We start from the raw sequence: 23,858 nt of genomic DNA on the forward strand, positions 1-23,858 counted from the left end.
GGGCGGGAGGCTGCAGCCTGAGCTGGGTGGCCTGAGCAGGCGGGAGAAAGGGGAGGCTCCTGCTGCCCCTTTTGTCTCCTCTTCATGAGTCTCAGCCCTCTGCTTCACCCCCCTTATTTCTGATTTCTTCGTCTCTTCTCCCAGACTTAAGGCTTTTTTTTTTTTTTTTTTGGCTGAACTGTGCAGCTTGTGGGATCTTAGTTCCCCAACCAGAGATTGATCTTGGGTCCTGGCAGTGGAAGCTCTGAGTCCTAACCACTGGACTGCCAAGGAATTCCCACTTAAGGCATTTATTAAAGAATATTTGGAGTTTCTTTATTGTGGTAACATATACACATAACAAAATTTACGATTTTAACATTTAAAAAATATTTTATTTTTGGCTGTGTCGGGTCTTATTGCAGCGCCCAGGCTCTCTAGTTGAGGCGTGAGGGCTTAGTTGCCCTGTGGCATGCAGGATCTTAGCTCTCCTACCAGGAATCTAAACCGCATCTCTTGTGGTGGGAGGTGGATTCTAACCACTGGGCCACCAGGAAGTCCCCATTTTAACATTTTTAAGTGTACAAGTTCAACGGCATTAATGGCATACACTCAGGTGCATCCAGCACCACCATCCATCTCCAGAACTTTTTCATCTTCACACACAGGATGAAGTTTCTTACTTTTAAATGGAAAGCTGAATTAAACGTTAGGTATGATTCTTGAAAAAAAATTCCTCTCAAATTAACCAAGAAGGTTTGCTTGTGGCCTGTAGTTTTTTCCTGGGGGCCAAGCCCCCCTCCCTGCATGTGAAATGTGGTCACTGGTTTTCTCAATGGATCTGACCCCCTTCTTTGGTAGAGAGACCCATAGATGTCTGTACATCACGCAGTTCCAGCTTTGTATATGTAATGCATATGCCTGTGGGCTTCCCAGGTGGTGCTAGTGGTAAAGAACCCGCCTGCTGATACAGGAGACATAAAAGAAGTGGGTTCGATCCCTGGGTTGGGAAGATTTCCCTGGAAGAGGGCATGACGACCTACTCCAGTATTCTTCCCTGGAGAATCTCATGGACAGAGGAGCCTGGTGGGCTACAGTCCATGGGGGTCACAGAGACACGACTGAAGCAACTTAGCAGGTAGGCAGGTGTATGCTAGTGTGTATGTGTTTGTGTGGCAGAGGGAGTCTGAGAGTCCTGTGAGGGGCCTATCTTTGGCCCTGTCTTGAGCCCAACATAAGCCTGTCTTGTGACTCAGGACAGCTCAGAGAAGTCAGGTTACATCACGAACTTTTCCAGCTTTGATATAGAGGGTGAGAAGGCCACAGTCAGATCCAGCTCACATCTCACCCACTCATGGGATGTCCAGGGTCGGTAGGGTGGAAGTTAGACCAGGACTGGCCATTTCCTGGGCTGAAAGTATCTACAAAAAGGGCAGGACAACACCAGGAAGCCTCCCCTCTTCCTGCTCAGAAAAGCCCACTCTTTTCTTCCTCTGGCCCCATGCTAAGCACGCCTGTGTCCATTCGCTCATGTCCGACCTTTGAGGTGGCACTGGAGGCCAGTGGGGCAGGGGAAGAGAGAAAGTAGCTGAGTCAAGACTTGAAGCTAGGGCATGTTGTTTCTCAACGCAGGCAGCATTGGCATTCTCACTGAGATGGTTCATCACTGGGCAGGACTGTCCCACGCATTTCAGATGTTTGATGTGCCTGGCCCTACCCACTAATGCCAAGAGTGTCCCCCAGTCATTGTGGTGACCAAAAGCAAACCATGCATTTCTGGTAGTATTCTAGGGATCAGGAGGATGTAGACCCAGGTAAGCCCACTCCTCTCTGGCCTCAGCTTCATCTGCAAAAGGGGGAAGTCATCTTTGTGACTAGTTAACATGCTATGGCACACAATGGGGCTCCAAAAATGTGTTCTTTTGAGGCACGGCTGCCCTTCTTGGCAGAGGAACATGAGGTCCCCAGTCTTGAAGGCTCAATTTTGAGGCAGGGTGCTCCCCGTGTCTCTGCTGGGACCGCAGCAAGTCAGTCACTCTTGTATAGTCTGTTGCCCCTACCGCAAGCTCTTGGAGGACTCTGCACTCTCAATTTTGAAGTTTGCAAAACCTGAGAATATACAGCACAAGGCCAGAAGAGGGCAGCAATGGACCATGAATGGCCCTGTCCTGGCCAAAGGAGCGGGAAAGACCCCTTCTCTCCCCCACCCCCACACCCAGGTATCTGGGGAAGGGGGAACACGTGGCTTCTACCCGCATGAGGTTCTGCCCACCCAGCATCATGGGGCTCCCCATAGACTCCATGCTCTGCCAAACAATTTTGGAAAGACAAACTGGAGGACATCCAAGAACCTCAGTTTGATGCCCCAAGCCTGCTATCATGTCCTGACTGTGCATCCCTGGGCAGGGGACTAACTCCTTGGAATCCCATTTTCCCCACATGTAAGGCAGAAATAGTGATAGCAACCACATACGCCCTTTCCAGGTTGGTGAGGGGATCCAGTGAGTTACGTGGGTGGTGTGCTGTGCTGTGTTGAATTGCTTAATTGTGTCCAGCTCTTCGTGATCCCATGGATTGTAGCCAGCCAGGCTCCTCTGTCCATGGGGGTTCTCCAGGCAAGAACACTGGAGTGGGTTGCCACGTTCTCCTCCAGGGGATCTTCTCAACCCAGGGATCGAACCCAGGTCTCCCTCATTGCAGGCGGATATTTTTTACTGTCTGAGCCACCAGGGAAGCCCAAGAATACTGGAGTGATGACTGACGGGATGTGTGCAGTGATGCTGGAGCGCCAAAGGACATCTGGATGTCCAGTGGTCTCCGTCAGTCATCACAGCCCCTCTGTGTTTTCCTTCATTTTCATGTTACTGACTTCCCTGGTGACCCACACGACTGGCTGAGCAGCATGGCCTGCCATTTATTCCCAGCAACTGAGAGAAAAAGGGGAAGAGATCTGACCTGTTCCTTCTCCTGAGCCAGCAGGTAGCTGGACCTGTTTTGTTAGTTAGGAGGCCACATGGTGGGGGCCTGGGGGTACTGCTCATACTATGGCCTCCTTAGACCTGAGTTCTTAGAGGGAGAAGGCTGGGATACCATCACGGCAGGCCCTGTCACGTGCCTGGTTTTGCCACCTGAGAAATGGGCACTCTTGCTGGGCCCCTCACTCAGGATTAAGGACCAATTGGGATGTAGAATTTTCCGAGATGGCTGAAACAAGATCTCCTATCCCACATTTTCTCTTTAAAATATGCTGCTGCTGCTGCTAAGTCGCTTCAGTCGTGTCTGACTCTGTGCAACCCCATAGACGGCAGCCCACCAGGCTCCCCCGTCACTTGGATTCTCCAGGCAAGGATACTGGAGTGGGTTGCCATTTCCTTCTCCAATGCATGAAAGTGAAAAGTGAAAGTGAAGTCATTGACAATTTTCCTTTGAATTAGGGTGAACCTCTGATTCTGGCAGGAAGTAATACCGTATGACTTTTGGTTGTAAAAGGTGACACAGATTCCTTCTGGCCCACCTGGGACATCCTGGGAATCCAACAGCCTTACGATGAGGAAGCCCAGACCATCCTGGGAATCCAACAGCCTTATGGTGAGGAAGCCCAGACCACACAGAGAGGTGTGCTGGCTACCTCTCTCTCTAGGCCAGCCAACATCAACTCCCGGATGTGGGAAAGCTTGAGTGACAGCCGCTGAATTGAGCCCATTACTCCCAGAACTATAAGACAGAAATAGAAAGGATCTTTTTTTTTTTTTGGTTTGCTCGTTTGTGTTTGGCCATGCCACATGACTTACGGGATCTTAGATCCCCAACCAGGAATTGAACCCAGGCCCTAGCAGTGAGTGTCAAGTCCTCACCACTGGACCACCAGGGAATTCCCAAGGATCATTGCTTTAAGGCAACAGATTTTGGGGTGATTTGTTATGCAGTAGTCATGGCTCATCAGATCAGAGAACACACAGGGGCTCAGTGACATGGGTGACTGGACAGAGGGCTCAGCTGGTATGTTAGCTGGGCTAGGCCTTGAGTCTGTGTTTTCCTAACTCCAAACCCCATCTTTGCCTTGAGCCTGAAATACTTATTCTGGTTTCTGGAGGTGGTTCGGGCCCAGGGAGAGTTCTCTTATCCCTCCCCACACAGCAATGACCAAGCTGAAACCTCACCTAGGGATAGCCCTCGGGGCAGTCTGCAAGGACAGACATACCCAGACACACATTTGTGATTTATTACACACAACAATATCCATCTACACAGAGGGGGAGGCAAGTAGTTGGTCTGGAGCGGGTGGCTGGGGCCCCTTGTCAAAGGAGGGGAACCTCTTCTCAGAGCATCATTGGCTGAGGGCACAGGCCACCTACTCAGACAGGCGTGGAAGCAGCCCTGAGGCTCTTTTCATTTACATAGCTCACTCAGAGGACTCATTTTTGGCAGGCTGACCAGAGATCCCCTGGGTGGGGAGACTTGGGGTCATCGAGGCCCAAACTCTGAGCTGGCGGTCCATCTTCTCAGGCTGGCAGTCCCATCACATCCCTCATGTGGTGGGTGTGGTGAAAAACAGGAAACAGCAGACTTCCCAGCCTGGGACCTCTGTGTTCGAGGATCACAGGGCTCCCTGGTACTAGGTCCGCGTGGTAGTGATCACAGAGCCTGACCTTCACTCCTGGCCAGAGGACACTTGTTCTCATAGCAGGCAGGCTGGTTCCTGAGGCCTACAGCACTCGATGGGAGCTCAGCCCACTTAGGTTGCTTCCCACAGCTCCAGCTATGAGTTCTGGGTGGAAGTCCTGTCCTGCCCTGGTGAACCCAGGGCCCAAGGGGGCCCAGAGTGGTGGGCAGCTGGCTGTGGCTGAGTGCAGAGGCCAGAGAGGCCAAGACCAGTTGTGTTTGCTATTCATGCCACGAGCCTTTGTGGATGGCATGGCCCCGGGGCTCCAGAGCTTCAGAGGGCAGGCTCTTGCAGGGCAGCGGAACAGCCAGAGACTCTGCTCTCAGGTGACCGAAAGCCCAACCTGGCCTCTCTGCAGCCTCTCCTGAGCCAGGCAATTTACTTTCATCTCCTTCCTAGGAAAGCCAAGCCCTGAGGGAGCCCTGCAAGTACACAGTGTCCCCAGGGGGCCTGTCCGCTTTCCTGCCAGCTTCACACACTGATTGTCCTGGGGCTGGGCTGGGCATGCTCTCATATGTTAAAAGGCCACAAGTATTGGTGTTGCATCCCGTGAAAAAAGATCAATATATTACTGTTTTGTTTTTACAAAAGTTAAAAATGTCCACAAGGATCTATACAGGTTGTGAACTGCGTGCTCAGGATCACTAGAAAAGGAGGGAAAGATTGAAGGTGAGGAGGGAACTAGGGGGCCCCAGAAGCCCTGCCTCTGATCTGGGTATCCCTGTCCTGCTTATTTCCTTGGGAAGAGGTATGGCCCCCCAATCCTCTCATCCCAACCTCCTGAATTCCACCCCCTCTTGGGGTCGGGGAGGGACAGTATGAACAAAGTCTCAGGGGCTGATGGCTTTGCCCTGGCTGGGCCAGGGCTTGAGTGAGCCCTGTATGACCAAGAGGGTGGTTTACTCACAACCAGGATCACAGCCCTGGGTCTTGGGCCACACGATGGGAGAGTCAAATCTAGGGTCATTTGGGGAGACCCGGCTGTTCCATCACGATGTAGGGAGCAGCAGGCACTCAGCCCCAGGGTTCCCTTGGCTCCCTGACTCCTCCTAGCCTGCCCTGGAGACCCTTCCCTGAAAGTTACCTTATGCCAGCAGCCAGGCACAGGCAGTCCATCGGGGCCCTGGAAAGGTAGAAGGTTTCAGTGACAAGGAGGCAGGGCTGGTCAGCAGCTCCCTGTGCTCCGCACACTCCTGCCCCAGGAGGAGCTAGCTGCAGCCCAGGGAGCTGCCACCTGAGGCCACTGGACCCCACTGAGGCAGGGCCTGAATGCCTGCCCTGTCTCCCCAGGTAGTCAGGTCATGGGACATGACAGCCCCCCTCGGTGCTTGTTCTAAGCATGCCCCCATGGGCTTTGCTGGGACATGAGTAGCTGTGGGTGGAACCAGGACACCACGGAGTATAGAGCATCGTGCTAGACATCCCCAGGCCAGGAGCAGGCCTGGCCCTGGTCCCACTGAGCACCTGTGTGTCTTTCTGTCTGGCAGCTGTGATGGTGGTTCTGGTAGCTCACCCTGTGGTCCTGAGAGTTTCAGACGTGTGTCCAAGAATATTTGAAGGACAGTCCAGGAAATGGGATTCCCTTTTGGCCTGTCCTGGTTCCTGTGTTTGGATCTGAGTAGCAGACAGGATGGGCTGAGGTCAGGGTGGACACTGGGCCAGGGTGGGGAGGTGTGTGTGTGTGTGTGTGTGTGTGTGTGGGGAGGTTGGAGTGGGGATAGTCTGGAGCCATCAGACACAAGCAGGGAGGTGAGTTTCCTCAGCGGCCTGAAAGTGGGGAGCTAGTGATGGACCAAGGCTGACCCATCAGTCAGCCTAGCGTCCCTGGTGGACGCCACAGGGGACGACACTTCACTCTGTTCTGAAGCACACAGGCAGACCATGGACACGGGGGAGCATGCCCCCCACCCCCCCCAGCACTCTCATGCACCCCTGGGGGCTGAGGCTGGGACCCAAGGGGAAGTGGGGAGCAGGGACAGAATGGAAAGGCAGGCAGGGCAGGGCAGTGGGCACAGGCAGCGCAGAATGCTCAGCACAGCAGAGCACAGCACACAGCAGGCCAGGCTGCATACCGCAGGGCAGGGTCCACCGGCCCTGGCCAGGCCCCTGGAACCCGGCGCCCCTCGCCTGCCTCTGCATCTAAGATTCTCCTGTTTCAGAGACAAAGGCTTAATGACTTGGAGGGAAGTCTTGACCCAGGGCCTGGGGCTTGGGGCCGGGCCACCCTGTCTCCCTGCTGACCCTGGTCCTTGCCTCCCCCCTGCTCTTCCTGTTTTTTCCCATTGCCTTCTCCAAGCCATCTGGAGGTAGAGATTAGAACCCCTGTTGCATGGATAAGGAGACTAAGGAACAGAGGGCTAAATGATCCATTTGAGGTCAGAAGATTGGACTTTGGGGATCCCTGGCCCTGCCCCTCTGGAAGGGGATACACAACATGGCTTCTCCCCCACCACAACCCCAGCAGAGATGGGGGGATGTGAGTAACTGCTGAGTTTCAATATGGAAACTCAGTTGTTTTTCCTGTCTTTTCTGAGTTCCACTGGAAGAGTTTGACATGTAAACCTTCCCTGCCTTCTAGAAGGAGAGGACCGAACTTTGGTTATTTCAGGTATCAGGTCTGGTGGTCCATAAGAAGCTGTGGTAAAAAAGCAGGAAAGGAGAAAGGCTGTGAGGGGAAAGGGCTTTGGGACACGCAGAGGAGATGCAAGGGGTGAATGTGCAGCTACCCAGACCAGCAAAAGCCTCCTCTGGGACAGGACAGACCCTCAGAGAGGTAAGGGTGGGTCCATCTCCCTTTAGGTCCAAGGAAGCTGAGTAAAGAGGAACAGTGACCTGGCAGACTCCATCCCTGACCAGGCTTCCATCTTCTAGACGGAGTGGGTCCCTGGGCCTTGCCCAGGGAGGGGTTATGACCAGGGTGAGAGGAGCCTTCGTGATGGTAGCGATTAGAGGGCAGCCCAGCAGTGTGGACACCCCAGGGCAGGGCACACAGGGCCTCTGGGACTTGCAACTGAGCTCCGAGGACTGCAAAGACCTGGGTTGGGGCTCCCATGTCTCACCAACACTTACCACAGGACATGGCTGGTCCAGGCCTGGGGGTCCCGGCTCGCCCTTCTGGCCTTTCATTCCTTTCCGACCCGGGACACCGCGATCCCCCTGGGCAAGAAGGAAGATGGGGTGTGATGGTGGCTGCCAGGCCCAGGGCGCCTCCAATGTCCCTCAGAGAGATGGGCCTGGGGCCGGCAGCCCCCTGCCCTGCTGCCCACAGACCAGCCTCTGCAGCCTTCCTCCCCCCACCTACCCTGCCTTCTCTCTGCTTGCTTCCTGCCTCCCATGTCCTTTCCTCTCCACCTGCTCCCTCCTTCTCTTTGCTTGCCTCCCTTCTTCTCTCCTCCTGTCCCTCACTTTCTCTCCACCTTTCCCACCTTCTCTCCACGCTCGCTCCGGTCTCCTTTTTCTCCTCGAGGTCCAGGGAAACCCTGTGAAAAAGATTAAAGGTTAAACCTGACGAAGTTTGAGGTGTGCTCTGGTTATTTCTTCATCTCTCTACCTCTCCCACCCACCTCTGCCCCTTCCCTCCGCACATATCCATGTTACAAGCTGGACCATCCCTGGCTCCTAGGGGACACACATGCTGGGTATGAGGATGATGCAGAGAAAAGCCTGCATTCAGGACACCGACACGGCTTCCTCCAAAGTAGAATACCACTGCTGTTTCTGGGTGGAAGACTTCAGGCAGAACTGCTAGCAAAGAGCTTTGTCTTATGTCAAGTCAGGTGCAGCGGACATTGGCCCAGGCTTGGCTGGGGGATGAGACACAGGAAACCCATGGAAGTTTATATCACCATCTTCAGCAGACCAAGAAATGGTGCTCTCTGTTCTCTGCGCTTATGCACCCACCTACCCATCCATCCATTTGTTCATCTGCCCATCTTCCCAGTCAACATTTCTAAGCATCCACTAGGAATTGGGCTTTGGGCTGAATGCTGAGGGCAGAAAGCCAGATCTGGTGAATTCCCTCTTAGGTGGCACTAGTGGTAAAGAACCTCTTGCTAATGCAAGAGACATAAGAGACATGGGTTCGATCCCTGGGTTGGGAAGATCCCCTGGAGAAGGGCATGGCAACCTATTCCAGTATTCTTGCCTAGAGAATCCCATGGACAGAGGAGCCTGGTGGGCTATAGTCCCTGGGGTTGCAAATAGTCAGACACGACTGAAGTGACTTAGCAAGTACACTCTTATATTTATTATGCTGTTTATTTTCTGTATCTTCTGATGTATTGATATCATCAAAATCTTGCTGGCTGGGGAGAGGCTGCCTCTCCTAGAGGTAGCCAACCCTTAGATATAGCAAAGAGCTAGGCAGGGAGCATGCCTTTCAGATGTAAACCAACCAATCCTGGAACAACCTCCTCTATCTAACTCACACACCAAGTCAATATTTTCCCTGCCCCAAATCATCCCAGGGCCAGGTAGCAGGCAACCAGAGACCACCCTTAGAGCCCAAAGCCTGCCAGGATTATTCAAACTGGCCAGTCCTAAACTGTTGACCCTGCTCTGCCTTGCTTTCCTCAGAGAAATGCCAGTAAAATCCCTGCCCTAGGTTTCTCCCTGACTCCTTTCTGCCTGCCAACCAAACCTGCTGCGTCTCCATGTGGTCCCATGTGGGTCATGCCCTTTCCTTGAGAACTGTAAGTAATAAGCTCTTCTTTCAAAGGCACTTGACCTGTGTTGTCACTAAGTCACTTCCATAAGTTAGAACCCCACAGGTACAAAGCTACAGAGTCTAACATGACAGGCAGTGGGGTGCAAAAGATGATGATCAATACTCATAGTGATAGAGATCTGAACCAGACACCATGGGTACCAGGAAGAGGGGCTCTTCTGTCCAGGTGTGAGGTCAGGAAAGGCTTCCAGGCAGACTCCCCATTTCAGCTGGGCCCGTTGGAGTGGACTGACTTTTTACTTTGGCCTCACCATGTGGCATGTGAGATCTTAGTTCCCTGACCAGGGATCAGGATCAAACCCCTGCCCCCTGATTGAAGTATGCAGTCTTAACCACTGGACCACAGTGGCCACAGTATTGGGGGCATAGAGTCCCTTTTGCTCCACCACCACTACCTCTCTGGGTCCACAGCCTGAGCTGGATTCAGCAGTGTCTTCTTCTCCTGGAACATCAATGGAACCCTCCAGTCAGAAACTCAGCCTAGAGTTCTTCCTCTTCCTGTCTGTAGGGTGACACTTTCTCCCTAAAGTTTAGGGTAGGCATCAGAGTCCTTGCAGCCCTACCTGCATCTGGTCACCATTTCCCTTGCAATAGCCATCTGATTTTTCTGGGAGCCACTCTCCCTTCTCACAATTCACCAACTCCACCCCCAGCTCCAGGATGGAGAATTATGAGCAGGTCTGGCCAGTTAGGGAACTGCATTCTTATGGCCGAGTGACATTTCAGCATTGGCCCAGCTGGGGCCGATGAGAATTGATGAGACTTTTTCCCAAAGAGTAGAGAGTGAGGCAAATGCCTTTCTCCAGGATTTGGACTTAGAGGGATGCAAGTTTGGAGTTCTTGGCTCCATCTCATCACTGTGTGGAAACTGGAATGATTCAGGAGGAAGAAGAGACAAGAGAGGGTGACAGGTTGGGTTGTGCTGACATACTTGAGCCCTGGATCTATGTGTCACACATATGGATTTTTCAGTTATGAGTCAGTTTAAACCAGTTTAACTTGTGTTTCCCACCACTTGCAACCAAAAGATACCTGATCCAATCAACATTGGATTAATACTTCTCCTCTCCTTCCTGCAGTACTGCCATAGCTGAAGCCTTATCATCTCTCACCAGGATATTGCAACATGCTCCTCATTGCGCTTCCTACCTCCCTACTCCAATGGATCCACTCTCCATCCTCGATCATCCTCCATCCATCATCTGTCCAGCTATCATCCATCCATCCAGCATCCATCATTCGCTTATATCCATCACTCATTTACATACCATCCCCCCATCCTTCCTGTACCTATCCCTCCACCCACCCATCCTCCATACTCTATCCATCATCCACCATCCACTCAACCGCCCATCTATCATCAAGAAAGCACCTACTCTTGGCTATGTGTTGGATTTGCACTGTGGACAGTGGTGGAACCAGCCAGTTGTGGTCCTAGCCATGGGGAATGAGGACACATCCAGGCCATCCAGAGGGCAGCATGAGGGCAAAAGTTACAAATGGGAGAGAGCCAGCCACAGTGGATGGTGAGCTACTTACATCTAGTCCTGGCTCCCCGGGTCTGCCCTGAGAAGAGACAAAGAGGAGATGTGAGGAGGCTGAGAAGGAGGCGTTGGGAACACAATTCATAGCCCTGTGAATTGTCCACAGAACCTGGACTCTGGCCCCAGAGACCAGTGAAGCGCAGGGGTTGAGCCCCCAGGACTGAGTGATGCCATAGTTGGGGGACATTAAAGGAAGGTGGTTACCTTCTCTCCTTTGGTTCCTGGCAGCCCAATAAGGCCTGGTGGGCCAGCTGGCCCCTGGATGGAAAAGGAATGATCAAGAGTCATGACAATTACAGAAATCAGTCCCTCTAAGGACGAACAAGGCTCATGACACTCACAGGCAGGCCGCTGGGTCCTCTCTCACCCGACGAGCCCTTCTCTCCCTTTGCTCCATCCAAGCCCTGGAAGCAAAGGGGAGGTACCAGTTAAGGGGATCAGACAGATGGCAGAACAGGAAAGCCTGGGGCCTGACCAGGAACCGAGGTATGCGGGGCAGAGGGACAGACTCCAGGCTCTGACAGGCCCAGCCCTGACTTCCTTCTTGTGCAAATATCAGAATGTAGGTGTGCATGTTTTATCCTTTCTTACACATGGGCTTTTCCAGTAATCCTGGAAGGTGGGTTATAGTCACACCCATTTCACAGATGAGGAAACAGAGGTACAGAGAGGGGTAGGGACAGGCCCACTTGCACAGCCAGGAAGTGGCAGGGCTGAGCAGCCACTGGGTTTCTGAGTCCCCGTCTTGGACCTCATCCCTGACAGCAGCTGCTTATCCTAAACATGATCTGGGGAGGCCTTGGAATAAAACAGAACCAGAAGCCGCACATCTGCTCAAGCTACATGCTCGGCCCCACACAGCTCCGGATTCCAAGACTCTGAGGCCCCGCTTGGCCCCTGAGCTGGGGATGTGGAGATGTGGTCTCCCCCAGGGTAAATGAGGGAGATGCAGTGAGGCCAGCTGGCCTCCCTGGGTGAGGGGACACGGGCAGACCGCACTCAGTTTTAATTGGAGAGCAGAGGACATGACGTTATGTAATATACACCAAAGCCAGGACTTTGTATCCAGGTTGTGGGCAGTTGAGAGACAGATGTGTGCTTGAGGGGTGAAGAGGGGAGGGGGCAAGGAACGGAGAGGCTGATTGTGGGCCCGGGAGCACCAGCTCTGAGGACACTGGCAGGGGCTTGGGAATGGCTAGGCCATGGGAAGACGCAGGGCTGGTCCAGGGCCGAGTGTGGGGCCCTCACTTTGCCTACAAGCAAGAATTTGGGGAACCAACCAGGCTGTGAGCCTACAGCAAGTAGGGGCCGGGGTTCCCATTCATGCTTCAGAACTCACCTTGGGACCCTGCATCCCCTGAAGGCCCTGGAGGAGGAGGAGAAAGCCCCAGATTAGGAAGGCCATGAGGCTGGGTCCAGACCTCCCAGCCAGGCCCTCTTGCAGCGGCCGCAAAGGCTTCCAGGCCACTCCCTGGCCCTGTGGCTCTGAACTCTGTGGCCTCCCAAGCCCAGACCTGGGCTCTGCTCGGCTTGCCTGATGTGTCTTCTCCCCGCTGGGCTACCCTGTTGTCCTCTGGGCCTAAGCCCGCCACCCTCTCCACATCCCAGCTGCTTCAAGCCAAACTTTCTTACCATGGGGCCTGGGGGACCAGGAGGGCCTGGGGGCCCTGGTTCTGCTATGATCTGGGCCTAGGAAGGGTCAGAGGTGGATTAGTCGCCCATTGCCCCACCACTGTTCACTTACCCACACCTGAGCTCATCGGACATTGGAGGGGCACTCCCTGGGTGCTGGGTACTGTGCTCCACACTGCCCCCAAGAGGCACTGCTGGGTGGGAAGCCCAGTGCTGGCCTTTGGGTTCAAAGATGGGTCTGAGGCTCCCCCTCCCCACTGCCCTGAGCTTGGTCAGGCCAGGTGGCCCTGTGTCCCAAAGCTCAGGGCCCCAGCCAGCCCCCAGCAGAGACCGTCAGCAGTGCCCTTACCAGGCTCTCCTGTAGCTTGTCAGATGCCGACTCTCCCTTCTCTCCCTTGGGGCCGTTGGCACCCTGCGGGACAGGATGGCCCTGAGCCCTTTCCGTCTATCACCAAAATTGCCACCCACGGGGCTCAGCACCTCCCCTTCCTTCCTCTGTCAAGCAGTGCAACTTCAGTAGCTTTCCCTAAATCAGTGGGTATTCAGAGAGCATCTTAACAGCAGTATAAGTTGTTTCCTGTGGGGCAGCCAGGGGCTCTAGGAGCAAAGATCTGGGGTTCAAATCCTGGCACCAGCTCTCTAGCCACATGAACCTCGTGGATGGACAATGGATGTGACGTGGTGGCAGCTCTTCGCATCTGGCCACGCATGACAGAAGCAATGGTAAAAGCGACAATGACAGGGGGTCCCTATTCTCAGCCCTGCCCGTGTGTCCGTTTGCGGGAAGGGCAGGTTATCACTCCCATTTTAGAGCTGAGGAAACTGAGGCCCAGGGAGGTTAGGTCACGTGTGCTGGGTTCCAGAGTCAGTGGGATGGAGCAGGATGCAAACAGGCTATCAGAGCTCCCCGTCTAGTCATCTGCCATTAGGCGGGGCCTCCTTATTTTACCTTAAGGAGGCCTCTTGATGTAAGTGGTAGGTCTGTCTGTAGGGGAGGAAGTGGGGGCTCAGAGTCAGGGCATCCCAGCGCTTCCCTTCAAAGGCCCAGTGGGCTGGGGCTGAGACTGGGCTGAGACTAGGACCGCAGAGTCCCAGCCCCTGGCAGCCACCGTGGGGGGCCCACATTTACCTTGGGACCCTCACATGGGCAAGTAGCAGGGGGGCTTACCCAGCCACCTACCGGGAGGCCTGACAAGCCCATCTCTCCTGCTTCCCCTTTGGGTCCTGTTGGTCCGGCTTCTCCTGGGTCTCCTTTCTGTCCTTTGGGACCCTGAAAACCACAGAACGAGATACAGTAGGCACTTTCGCCCCCCCATGCAGAGCTTATTCTAAGCCAGGCCAGACCCTCCCTTCTTCCTTGTGGGTCCTCTGCTCCAGACCAAGTGATGAATGAAGACAGCGGCCTGGCTGGCAACACAGAAGGGGCAGTCCCCGCCTGTCTACTGCAAGCAGAGCTGCAGGGTGGGGCAGGGGGCAGGGCAAGTGGGAATGAGTAGCTACTGAGGGGGTACATATGGGGTCAGGGCCAACCCGGTGCTCACATCTCAGGAGCCAATGGTGAGAGCCCCCAATCCCATATACAACCAACCATCCCTCGGTCACCCAACCAGCTGCTGCAGTCCTTCATTCAGCTGATTGTATACCGTCCACTCTGTGTCACACACTAGGGACCCAGTGCCGAAGGCACAGCCACGGGCGTTAAGTGACACCCATGGACACTGTCGTGTCCACGCAGGATCATACACATGCGTGTATACTTACACTAACACTAATAACGACAGCGAGATGACTTTGCTATTACATGCCAGGCACTACTCTCGAGTGTGCTCCGCCTGCCGTTATTTAACCCTCAGCCTTTCACCGTTTTCAGGAACTGAGGGACTGAGGAACCGAGGCTGCCAGAAAGCGAGTAGCTTGCCTGACGTCTATGGGCAGAACCGGGATTTGTACACAGGCTCCAGAGCAAATGTTCTGTTTTCTAGAACTGTATGCACGTGTGCAGACACACACACACACACACACACACACACACACACACACACACACACTCAGCCTGACACAGCATCAGGCACAGCATCACCAAGGAAATGAAAAGCCTAGGGACCTTCTCTCCGTCGATTCCAGGAGCACCAGGCAATCCGAGTTCACCCTGGAAGGGAATAGACAGCAAGGTGGGGGTTATGGTGCCCTGGCCCCTGGCAGGGATTTGTGGCCAGGCTGCCCCCTCTGACCAGCACGCTGGCCCTGGGTTGGGTCCCTGAGGTTGGACCTTCGGGAAGAAGCTCATTGCGTTCCTAGCACAGTGCCAGGCACAAGCTACCCCTCCTCCGTTTCCTCAGCCCCTGTGGGCAGCTGTGGCCGTGGCTGTGGTAGGTGGAAGCTGAGGGTCCACAGAGCCCAGGGATGATGGCTGGGACCAGATCCTGCCTGATTTTAAAGTCTTGGGCTCCTTCTCCTGAGCCAAGTGGGCAGGTGTGAACGATACACACAGGCCATAGAAACGGCTCTGTAATCTACAGGACTTTGTAGCATCACAAGGGGCCCATTTATGGATTATATGTGTGAATGAGGCATCGCAGGGAGAAGCCAGGGCCAGGAAGAAGGCACCCTGCTTGGTTACGAAGGAGCAGCGCCACTTCCTCTGAGCCCTAGAGGCCAGGCCAAGGTGCTGGGAGAGAAACAGAGGCAGAGAGGAGACCCTGGAGGCGGCCCTGGAGACAGAGACCCGGGGGACCACACAGTTACGTCTGCACTGACCTTGGCTCCGGGGATCCCTGGTGGCCCTGGGGGCCCCTGTGGCCCAGGAGGACCCTGTGTATGAAAGTCAAGGAGTCAGTGTTTAGGTGGGGCCTCCCCATCACTGCCCACCCACCTCTCCATCTTGAGGCCGTAGACCACCTAGTCAGGTCAGGCCTGTGTCTTGGGGGAGGCCTGGCAGATGGCACCAGGTATCGGGTAAGACAGCACAGTGTCTATCCCTCTGCCCTCAGTATACGTTTCATCACAATACACTTCTGCTCAATCCCATGACAGCTCTGCACTGCCTCTGGAAGCAAATGTAAAACCAACCTCTGCTGGCACTCAAAGCCAGCCCCAAACCGTTTCCCCGGCAGAGGCCCAGCACTGTGCTCTCGGCCTCTCCTGCGACCTCTGGTGCTGTCCGCTGCTCCCGGGCATCCCTTGGTTTCACGGGGAGGGGACAGTATATTGACTCCTGAGCTTCCATCCCTGCCCAGGCTTCCCTCAGGCCACCTGCCCCCCACCCCGGCTCAGGCCCCTTCACAAAGGCTGCTGTCACTCAGCCCCAGTCCAGCAAGCCCCAGGCCTCTTCCCTTCACCTCCTCTCACCTAGCTGCCCCCTCCTTTTTAAAAATTGAGGCATAGTTGATATACAATATTATCTATGACATACAATATTATATAATATTATAATCACTAGAATATAGTGCTTCAAATCACTGTCCAAGGTTATACCCATTCATAGTTATTGTAAAATATTGGTTATATTCCCTGTGTTGGTCAGTATATCCTCGTAGCTTATTTTATACATAATAGCTTGTATCTCTTCATCCCTTCCCGCTTCCCTCTCCCCACTGGTCATCACTAGTTTGTTCTCCATATCTGTGCACCTGCTTTTTTTTGTTGTTATGTTCACTAGTTTGTTGTATTTTTTTAGATTTCACATATAAGTGATATCATATAGTATTTGTCTTTGTCTGATTTATTTCACTTAGCACAATACTCTCCAAATCCATCCATACTGCTGCAAATGGCATTTTAACGGCTGAGTAGTATTCCATTGTGTGTGTGTGTGTGTGTGTGTGTGTGTGTATACATATCTTTATCCATTCATCTGTTGATGGACACTAAGGTTCCTTCCGTATCTTGCAACCTGCCCCTTCCTGTCGGTGCCTCCATTGAGATGCCCTGGTCTTACTCCTTCCTCCATTCCAGCCACCCTCCTCCAGATTCAGGCCCAGCACCTGCTTCTCTGGTGGCCTGTCTGTCTCCAGTGACCTCACCTTCCTCACCATTCCCCAGCAGCCTGCCCCTCAGTATGTGCTTTTCGACTTCACCCCTCTGTGTCTGCCCAACGAATCCAGTCATCGTCCCCGCCTGGCATCCACAATCCACCTCCCCCCTTTTCTGCACCCACAGGGCTTCTCCTTGCGGCTCTGCAACCATGCATGGGCATAGCCCTGGGCCACGCCACGCCACACCACGCCACGCAGGCCTGGGGTGGGCACCGTTACCATCAGCTCGTGCTTCCCTGAGGCCTGTGGGAGACAACTGAAATCGAAGCTCAGGTGGGATTCGGTGCTGACACCCAGTCTTTGCAGACCACCTCTCCCCACCCCAGCTCCTCTCCAGGTACCTCTGAGCAGCTGGCCCCCAACCCTTCTCTGCAGCTGGTGATGGGTCCTGGGCTTGCCCGGCACTGGGACAGGGCTGAGGCCGCACAACTCCCGAGCCTCCTGGAGCAGCCCTTGCCACACTCTTCTTTCTCGCCCAGTGGTTATTAGAAGATCCAGCCTTCCAGCCTCTGGTTCCTAGAAAGGCCCCGAGAGGCCCTGCCTCTTGCTTCTGAATGCTGAGCTGCCCTTTTTGCCTCAGCCTCTGAGGAGCTCAGGGCCACATGGTCGCATTTACAGTGGCTCTCTCAGCATCATGTGGGACTCCACACAGTACTGATTTCCATATTAGGTACCTGGTGAAGTTACCTAATATGTGTTAAGTCTCTGGTCCCTTGTGTAAACAAGTGTGCAAAGTGAGTGGATATTCCCTCAGGAAAGGAACGCCAGGGGTCCACCAGGAATGCTACCTTAAGGGCATCCAAGATCCTGCCATCGTAGTCAATTACCACTGTGTCTCCTTGTTCACCCTTGAGGCCTGAGGGACCCTGAGGCAGGAAGAAGAGGAAGAATTTCAGGGAAGAGCATGGTGGGCATTTGTTTCAACCCGAGAACCTAGTAACAGGGGCTGTACACAGGCCTGTGAACTGTGGGCCAGCTCTCTCCGCTGGACCCTGGGGGGCCCCCAGCATGGTGTCTTCTCGAATTCTCTCAGGAACTGGCACCCTGGCTCACTGAGTGAGCATTCTGGGGGCCAGGCAGGGGCAGTTACACTAGGAAGAGGGGAGGCCTGGGGCCAACTGAGGAAAACACCTCCACCAGGTCTGGAGGTGGCTGTGATTCGCCTTCACTGAGGCTCATCCTTGAGAGAAAATGGAGAGCCTGACTTTGATGCGAAGTTCTTCAGATTTTTAAATGTTGGCAAACAAAAACACCCAAACCCTCCAAAACACTGTGCAGGCCAACTACAGACCTGCCAGCTGGAGGCTGCCCTCGTACCTCAGTTTCTTAACCCCGGGGGGAGGCTGCACCCAGCAGGCGCTGACACTCCCATTCACTCCTGGTTCTGAGTCCACACCCACCCACGCACATGTCCACACGGATGTGTCTGCACACGCACTTGTCGACACAGGCACAGACGTGTGCTCTGCTGCTGGCCTCACCTTTCCCCTCGGAACCTCCCCCGACCTCTCGACTTTTCTCTGCTAGAGCAGCAGGGAATGTGAGCACTTTGGTCAGGCTTGCTGCTGGCTGCACCAGAGGAGAGACCCGGCCAGGGCCTCATTTGCCAGCTGTCTCCACGGTCATGGCCTTTATGGAACTGGAAGGTGTACACTGAACTGCCACGCTCAGTGCTTAATCCAGTTCCCCGGCCACCCGCACGACCAGGCTGCCAGCTTAGACCTCTGTCTTGGAGGAAGGAGGCAGCCTGTGGGAGCGTGGGCGGGGATGTGATTGCTTGAGATCACAGGACCAAGAACAAGGTGTGCTGATAGGGGCTCATCACAAAAGATCTGGCACCAGTTGTGGTGTGCTCCAGCGACAGGGGTGAAGTATGAAGTGGGGCTGGGGGAAAGGCAAGGCATATGTCATGTAGGATAACGCCATCCATGACATATTGAAGTCTATGTTGAATGTGCCAAGGAAAAGAGTTTAGGAGGGCAGACTCTTGCCTGGTGAGGAGGAGAAGAGGGAGGAGGATGGGACTCTCCTTTTCACATCCATAATTGAACATTTTACCCAAAGCATGTATTAAGAATTAAAAAGCAAAAAAAAAAAAACAAAACCCAACCCACTAATGAAATATTAGTATTAAAAAAAAGACTCCAAGTTCTTGGAGCCCCACTGCTCCTCTGGGATATCTGGGGGACAGGGGCTTCAGAAGGAATGATGTCCCTGGATCTCATTGGTGTGGCTGGGGTGGGGGACTGCTTACCCGCTGCCCCGTGGCTCCATCAGTGCCTGGGTGGCCGGGCTCCCCCTGTGGAGACACATAGCTGCAGCCAGGTGTGTATGGCTGAAGCCAAAATTCCCCCGCCCTCTCCAGTGCCCTCTTCCCCAAACAGCACAGGGCCGAATGGATGTGACTGGCATCTCCCAAGTTGAGGGAGGAACTGTGGGACCTTCCTCTGACCCCTTGTTGTATAGACAAGATGGACCACTGAGGCCCAGGGGCCCAAGGCTACACGGTGAAGGCCTTGTCACTACTTGAGACCACCTGCCACCTGACTCCAGGCCAGCCTCTGCCAAGGCCCAGACCCTTGGGCCGGGGACCAGCTTAAAAGGGTAGAGTAGAGGTGAAATCAGCCGGCCCCCCAGGATGGGCCTTCAGGAACCAGCAGCTCACATGATGTCAGCTTGGGCCCCAGGGCTCTGTCTGTGCCATTCTCTACCTGTGGCCCCTTTGCTCCCTGACTGGTCCGGCAACAGAGGTGTCTGCTGTGGAGCTTCCAGGCTCTGCGGGCTTCCAGAGGAGGTCCTGAGCTTGAGCCACCCACCCTGGGGTGGGGGTGGTGAGTTCAGTACAGCCCCCAGGACTCAGGCCCCAGGCCCCCTTCTGGCTTGGTCTTAATCCATGGTTGGAGAAGCTCGGGGGCTCAGTCAGGTTAGAGGAAGCCTGGCCAGGATTTGGTTGTGTCTTAAGGGGATAGGGGCCAAGGAGCATAGCCGGTTCCTGGCTTGGGGGAAGGGCAGGGTGGGGCCACCTGAGATGGGAGCCAGAGGACTTGAGGGTGTAAGGGGAGCCCAATGGCCTGGGGGATTTGCCAGGCCTGTTGGTGAGTGCGACCCTGGCCATCCTGCTGGCCTCCCTCTGGCCTGCCCTGGTAATCAGCCCACGTGCCTGTGATGTAAAAGGGTTGGGTAGGCGCTTCACCAGGCAGGTGGGAACTGGGGAGATGGGAGGCAGGGGGAACACTGGAGGAGGGATGTGTACCTACCTTGGGCCCTGGGGGTCCAGAGAGCCCTGGTTGGCCTGGTATCCCGTCATCCCCCTGAAGAAAGAACAGTGGAGGCTGCAGCCTTCAGACTTGGACACGTTGGCTGGGTCCTCTGGCAGTCAGCTGGCCATCCCCTCTCTGTACTTCCTAGCACACCAGTCCACTCCTGATAGCAGCACTGATCACACTGGGTCAGGGCAGTGCTCCCTTCCCTCCTTGTCTCTCTAGGGCAGGGGTGGGGTAAGACCCACTTCCGTCCTCTGTCCCCACTAGCCCAGAACACAGCTCAGTAGGTGTGTGCAAAAGGACTGGATTGGCTGAAGGAGAGGTAATTCATTCCCTCTCTGAACAAACATCTCTGAGCACCCTCTGTAGGCCAGGCAGACAAGATCCCTGCTCAGTGGGTCAGAGGAGACCAAGGGCCAGGAAATATCCAGAAAAATTCACAGCCTCATGCTGGGTAGTGGATGTGCCCGGAAGAGAATATAAAGGAACAGTGGGATAGAGAAGGACTCAGGGAGAGTGCGGGCTTCAGTAGGTAGCTGGGGATGGCCCTTCGGAGGAGGGCACAGCTTTGCTGAGACCAATATGAGGAGGAGGAGGCCCGGCCATGGGAAACAATGGGGGAAGATCAATCTGGGTCAGTGGTTCCCAAACTGGAGGGCATATTAGCACCACTGGGGGTTGCTTGAACAGAGCATGCCCACCTCTACTGTCTCTGACTCAGTGCCTTTGGGCCCCAAACACGTGGGTCTAACGAGACCCAATGATGCTGATAATACTGCTGGTCCAGGGATCACACTTTGAGAACCAGTTTGACGTGGGAACAAATGATCTGCCTGAGTAATTCTGTATTTGGTGTATTTCTCTAAGAATGGGTGAATGAATGAATGAATGAATGAATGAATGAATGTGATCCTGGCTTCTGAGACAGGTAGAAGCAGCCACCCGCAGCGAGGACTTGGGTTTGGTCCCGCTGTGCCCAGCCCCTGCTTTTATCTCCAGCCACCTCCCATATCCCTGCCAAGAAGGCCCTCCACAGCCACCCCCATCTTCTTCCCAGAAACACTGGGCTTACCCTGGTCAGAGCCACCTGGACACCAGCCTAGCCTCCTCCTCCTCTGGTAGAAGTGGCCCTGATGACCTCCACCCAGCATAGCCCATAGACCCTGAGTTCCTCAGAGAGATTCGCATGGGTGATGGGGCTGATAGTCCTGGACTCCAGTCTGACCCTGACCTGGTCCTTCCCAAGCTGAGTGATCCTGGGCAAGTCACTGCTCATGGGGGCTATGATGCCCCCGTCTCAGAAGGAAGTTGCGAGATTAGAGGGAATGCATTGGAGGCCCTCAGCTCCCAGAAGATGCTCACTAAAGATAGCTCCTTCCCCTCACTTTCTCTCCTACCCCGTCCAGGGGCCCTGGTTCCTGCACGGAGGACCATAGCCTGCCTTCCACCCTGGCAGGTGCTGCTTACGGAAGAAAAGAGAGCTGACAAGCTAACGGGTTTTATTATTCAATCCTCACAGCCTGCTGTGAAGGTAAGGCAGGAAACGTCTATCATGATCTCATTTGACAGAGTAGTAAACTGAGGCCCAGAGAGGAGACGAAGTCTAACCCTGCTGCTTTGGCTTCAGCGGGGGAGGAGGAGGAAAAAGGGGTGGGGTGAAAGAGCCTTCTATGTCCAGGCCTGAGACAGGAGTGAGAGGCACTCACCTTGGGCCCTGGGGGTCCACTTGGGCCCTGGAACAAGAGAAAAAGGCGTGTTAGACATCATCCCAGAGGCTGCACCTGTGCTGTCTTCCTTAACATCGTTGTTTTATAAAGGGTGACATCAAGTCCCAGAGGGTGGCAGGGCTGTCTCTGGAACCCAGCTGAGCCACGTGTTCGTATCTTGGACAGAAATCTGTATTAGATCCCAAGCCGTGATGAGTGGACTGCAGGCTCTCTCCCAGGGGTGTGGGGTTCTGAGAATTTTGCTGGGGTTGCTCCTGGCCTGTTTGCCCCCAGTGGTGGTGGGGGCAAGAGCCCAGGTATGCACACTGGGCTGCATTCCCAGCCCCGCTGTGGGTGCGCAGGGGAGAGGAGCTGCCGGGACTCGAACCACGGTCCTGCCTGTCCAGGCCTCTGAAATGCCCTGGATACTGACCGTTGCACCATCTTGTCCAGCTTCTCCCTTGGGACCCTGAGGAGGCATAAGAGAAGAGCACTGAGGCGGGGTGGGGGGGCGGTGTCACAGTTGCCTGAGCCTGTATCTCCTGCCAGACCCTGGGCTGGGGCTGCATGTCCGTCCTCTCATGCAAGTACATTTCTGTCCTCACCAAACCTCTGGAAAGTGGGTGTTACTGTCCTCACTTCACAGATGAGAAAGCTGAGGCTCAGGGCGTTATGTGCTCAGCACGACAGGGACTCGGTGAGCCAGTTGAGCAGTTGCCCTGATAGGGGACCCTGGAGGCAGTCTAGGGGGCATGCCAGCTCTGCACTGGAGGAAGCACAGTCCAACCTGAGCCCCTGGGGGAGGACAGGGGGCGGTGCAATGAGGTCTGACCCCGCTGTTTGGGTTAGGACTAAGGGGGCAAAACAGTGGCCTCATACTAGGGAGAAAGAGAGAGAGGGAGATGGAGAGAAAAGAGACAGAGAGAGGGAGAAGAGGTTGGTAGAGAGCTGCAGAGACAGGGTCTCAGGGTCAGAGATTATAACCAAGGTGAATCTATGTGTGGTTAGAGAGTGGGGTTAAGAGTTGGGTCAGAGTCTGTAGGTGTGAGTGGGGTTTGGATAACAGTCTGAACTGGGGGTGTGGATTTGGATTTGGAAATGAATTTGGGGTCAGATTTGGGTTTGATTCCTGGGTCGGGAAGATCTCCCGGAGAAGGAAACAGCAACCCACTCCAGTATTCTTGGCTGGGAAATCCCATGGACAGAGGAGCCTGGCAGGCTACAGTCCATGGGGTCAGAAAGAATCTGACATGACTGAGTGACTAACACTTTCTCTTTCACTTGGGATCAAGGCCTATGTTGGGGTCAAGGACTTGGTTTGTGCTAGATTAAGGTGTGATTGGAATAGGAGTCTGGGTTGGGGCTGGGGATAGGATAGGGTGGGGGTTGGTTCTGGGATCAGGGTTGGGAGGTTTGGTAACCACGTCCCGCGTGGTCCAGCTCCACGTCCTCTCTTACCACTGGGCCTGGTGCTCCCCTGGGGCCATCTTTCCCGGTGTCGCCAGGAGGGCCCCGGGCCCCAGGGGGTCCTGGGGGCCCTGGAGGCCCAGCAGCTCCATCTTGCCCTGGATCTCCCTGAAAGAGATGGGGCCCAGCATGACTCCGAGGGTGGGTGGAGGGAGTTCTGGGCTCCAGAGAGCGAGAGAGAGAGAGGCCTCCTCAGAGGGGCGGCCAGATGTCTTCGCCTTCCCAGCGTGCGGCCGGCTTGGAGGAAAGGGGCTTGTTATTCGGCCTGCTGATACTTCTTGGTATACAAAGGGACAGGACAAGTCCCTTGGTATATAAAGGGACATGACCTACACCTCTGCATGAGGGGCCAGTAGGATCTCGTACCCTCCCCCGTATGCATCATTGTTCCATCTCAGTGCCTGAAGCCCAGCTACGGAGTTTAGGTGAGAGATGAGACATATTCAGTATGGGACAAAGCACACGTGCCCAAACAGCCCCCTTCCTTTTGGATGGGAGGGGACCGTTTGCCTCCTGAAAGACCTTCCTGATCACTCAGCTCTGGCTTTATTAAGTGCTAGAGGCACACTCTCGGGCATTGGTCCCAGAGAAACACTGAAAATATTGAAAATTAGAAACATGCCCACACGAAAACCCATACGTGAATGTTCACAGCAGCTTTATTCACAATAGCTCCTCATGAGAAACAATCCAGATGTCCCTCAGTGGTGAATGGCTAACCAACCGGGGTGCGTCCATATCTCAGAACACTGCTCAGCAATGAATAAAAAGAAACAGAACACTGACTCACGCAACAGCCTGGATGCGTCTCAAGAGATTTATGCGGAGCGAAAAAAGCCAGTCT

General features: G+C 54.5%; 1 protein-coding gene across 1 annotated transcript in view; it reads right to left on the minus strand.

Annotated features, from left to right (window-relative positions):
• Positions 1-1,840: 1,840 nt before the first annotated feature.
• Positions 1,841-23,858, minus strand: part of COL23A1 (collagen type XXIII alpha 1 chain) — a 386,867-nt gene continuing 364,849 nt past the window's right edge. Inside the window, exons 9-28 of the mRNA XM_052642950.1 lie at positions 23,006-23,122; positions 21,981-22,016; positions 21,548-21,574; positions 19,836-19,889; positions 18,833-18,877; positions 17,367-17,444; positions 15,302-15,355; positions 14,649-14,693; positions 13,725-13,814; positions 12,894-12,956; positions 12,545-12,601; positions 12,252-12,278; positions 11,254-11,316; positions 11,117-11,170; positions 10,908-10,934; positions 8,059-8,121; positions 7,712-7,798; positions 6,715-6,792; positions 5,727-5,765; positions 1,841-2,088 (exon numbers count right to left, since the gene is read on the minus strand). Coding sequence (XP_052498910.1) covers positions 2,008-2,088; positions 5,727-5,765; positions 6,715-6,792; positions 7,712-7,798; positions 8,059-8,121; positions 10,908-10,934; positions 11,117-11,170; positions 11,254-11,316; positions 12,252-12,278; positions 12,545-12,601; positions 12,894-12,956; positions 13,725-13,814; positions 14,649-14,693; positions 15,302-15,355; positions 17,367-17,444; positions 18,833-18,877; positions 19,836-19,889; positions 21,548-21,574; positions 21,981-22,016; positions 23,006-23,122 — 1,185 coding nt within the window. The 3' untranslated portion in view covers positions 1,841-2,007. The remainder of the gene's footprint in view (positions 2,089-5,726; positions 5,766-6,714; positions 6,793-7,711; positions 7,799-8,058; positions 8,122-10,907; positions 10,935-11,116; positions 11,171-11,253; positions 11,317-12,251; positions 12,279-12,544; positions 12,602-12,893; positions 12,957-13,724; positions 13,815-14,648; positions 14,694-15,301; positions 15,356-17,366; positions 17,445-18,832; positions 18,878-19,835; positions 19,890-21,547; positions 21,575-21,980; positions 22,017-23,005; positions 23,123-23,858) is intronic.

Source organism: Budorcas taxicolor, chromosome 7 (genome assembly GCF_023091745.1).
Source record: "Budorcas taxicolor isolate Tak-1 chromosome 7, Takin1.1, whole genome shotgun sequence".
Taxonomy (NCBI): domain Eukaryota; kingdom Metazoa; phylum Chordata; class Mammalia; order Artiodactyla; family Bovidae; genus Budorcas; species Budorcas taxicolor.